Genomic DNA, 2,076 nt, shown 5'->3' on the forward strand with positions numbered 1-2,076 from the left:
TCTCCAGTTTCTTCTTATATTTCTCAGCTGAAGTCGGCATATGAATTGGACAAGATGAATGGCCTGAAACTCGAAGAGCTGTGGCTGGAAGGGAACCCCTTATGCGGCACCTTCCCAGACCAGTCCACCTACATAAGGTTGGTGATAACCACTGTCACCCTTGCTAGGGATCCTTGCCTCTTGGGAGACTGAACTATCCCCTGACAGTGCCCATCTGTAGAAGGTGGCAGCTTTGGTTCTCTGGGAGGAGGAATAGTCCTTGCCTTTTATTTTCTGTGTTCCTCACCTGTGCCTACAGGTCTCCTCTCCTTCCTTTGACCTGCCTACCTTTTCTGGAGCTCTGGGGGCTACTGTCTTTGTCTGCACCTAGTTTTTCCTAGCATGCTCTCACAAGAGTGTGCTCCAAGAAGCAAAACATCCCTTCCTCACCAGGACCAGAATGGTCCAGCCTTGAGCCAGATGGTGGTGCCCTGCACTGGAAAGGGTCCTCCAGCCCAGGGTCTCGTGCTGAGGCTGGCTGTCCTACTCCAAGCCGAGATGGGGCTTCCCCCCAATTTCCCTGAGAGGAGTCCTGTTTCCACTGCTCCAGAAAGGTCTTCCTTTGAATCCCAGGCTGACATAGGGACTTTCTTGCCCCATGCTGAGGCCCGAGGTCCTGGAGGCTGCCATCATGACATGCATTCTTCTGGTCCAGTGCCAGGAGCTGGGACATCCTTGGGAGAATCCAGAGTTCCCTGAGTCAAGGGGCTAGAAGTGGGCCATGCACAGTGAACAGAGGGTCTCCCGAGGTAGCAGTGGAAGGCAGAGGGCAGAGGGGGTTGAGGAGACAGAAGGACAGGCCTTTCAGAGCACTGCCTCTCCCTCCCTCCACACATTATATCTTCATGCCTGGTCTTTCAGAGGGTCCCTGGGTAGCCCAACATGGGTATGATTCCTCAGGCAGAGAACCAACTAAGACAGGCACAGGTGCACAGGAGCCATGAGGGGAGAAGGCGGTGATCATAGGAGGGGGCCACAGACCCTCTACCCTCCATGCTGAGCTGGGGCCTGATCCTTTACTCCTTCTGGGGAAGGTCTTCTGCCCCCGTGGCTGCTGGGTTTCCCATGCCCAGTTCAGATTGAGCTCCCATAAGTGACAAAGGCTCAACCAGCATTCAGTGGGACCCCAGCCCAACACATGCATGTTTTCCTTTCCCACCTGAGATCTCAGGGAAAGATGAAGGAAAGGGCTTCAACAGGGGAACCATGTCCTCTTTCTTCTCTCCTCTTCACCGCCCCTCAACCCATAGCAGATCTTCTTTCCCTTCCCTTTGCTTTGCTTTCTCTTTCTCCCTTGTCTCTAATCCCCTCGTCTCCCTCATAGATTTCCTCCTATCTTCACTCCATTTCTCTCTTCATCCCCTTCCCTTCCCCTCTCTGTCTCCTGCCCCGGCATCCCTGGCTATCTCTGGGACATGTCCTGGTCCTGGCAGAGTGCTGGACCCCCAATGAGGTATCACAGCTCTGGGCTCCCACCTCATTCCCTTTTTTCTCTGTGGAGCCTTCAGTGTGGACTTGGAGAAAGAAGGGGAGGCAGGATGGGGGAAGAAGCCCTGGAGCCTGGGCAGCAAATGCTGTTTCTTATGGCACAGGAGAAGGGAGACGGGGCAGTTTAGGTGAGAGCTACCCGGGAGCATGGAGAGAAGGAGAGAGAGGAGAGAGGGAGAGAGGCTTCAAAACTCTGAACTGTCAATCACTTATATTTTTGGTTTTGGACAGTGCCATCAGGAAATGTTTCCCCATGTTGTCACGCCTGGTAAGTGCCTACATTCATTATTCTCTCTTACTGATTTTGATGGCCTCCACACTTACCCTCAAGCCCTTTGTGTCTTGCATAGATTATGTGTTTGTATCAGAAACTCATCCAGTTTAGGGGACATAGACTCCTCAAAAAGACATGAATATGTTCTTTGCAAAAATATCTATGAACCTATGCGTATGTGCATACATGCACATAAAGAGGGTGAGAAAGAGAGAGAGGGAGGAAGGGAGGAAGGGAGGGAGATAGAGAGATAAGGAAAGAGAGGGAGGGAAAGA

At 52.3% G+C, this 2,076-nt stretch overlaps 1 protein-coding gene across 1 annotated transcript in view; it reads left to right on the forward strand.

The window, feature by feature from the left end:
- The window catches only part of LOC102888158 (nuclear RNA export factor 2), a 29,116-nt gene that overhangs the window by 15,489 nt on the left and 11,551 nt on the right, over nucleotides 1-2,076 (forward strand). Inside the window, exons 10-11 of the mRNA XM_025045998.1 lie at nucleotides 28-137; nucleotides 1,759-1,795. Coding sequence (XP_024901766.1) covers nucleotides 28-137; nucleotides 1,759-1,795 — 147 coding nt within the window. The remainder of the gene's footprint in view (nucleotides 1-27; nucleotides 138-1,758; nucleotides 1,796-2,076) is intronic.

This window comes from Pteropus alecto, unplaced genomic scaffold (genome assembly GCF_000325575.1).
Source record: "Pteropus alecto unplaced genomic scaffold, ASM32557v1 scaffold794, whole genome shotgun sequence".
Taxonomy (NCBI): domain Eukaryota; kingdom Metazoa; phylum Chordata; class Mammalia; order Chiroptera; family Pteropodidae; genus Pteropus; species Pteropus alecto.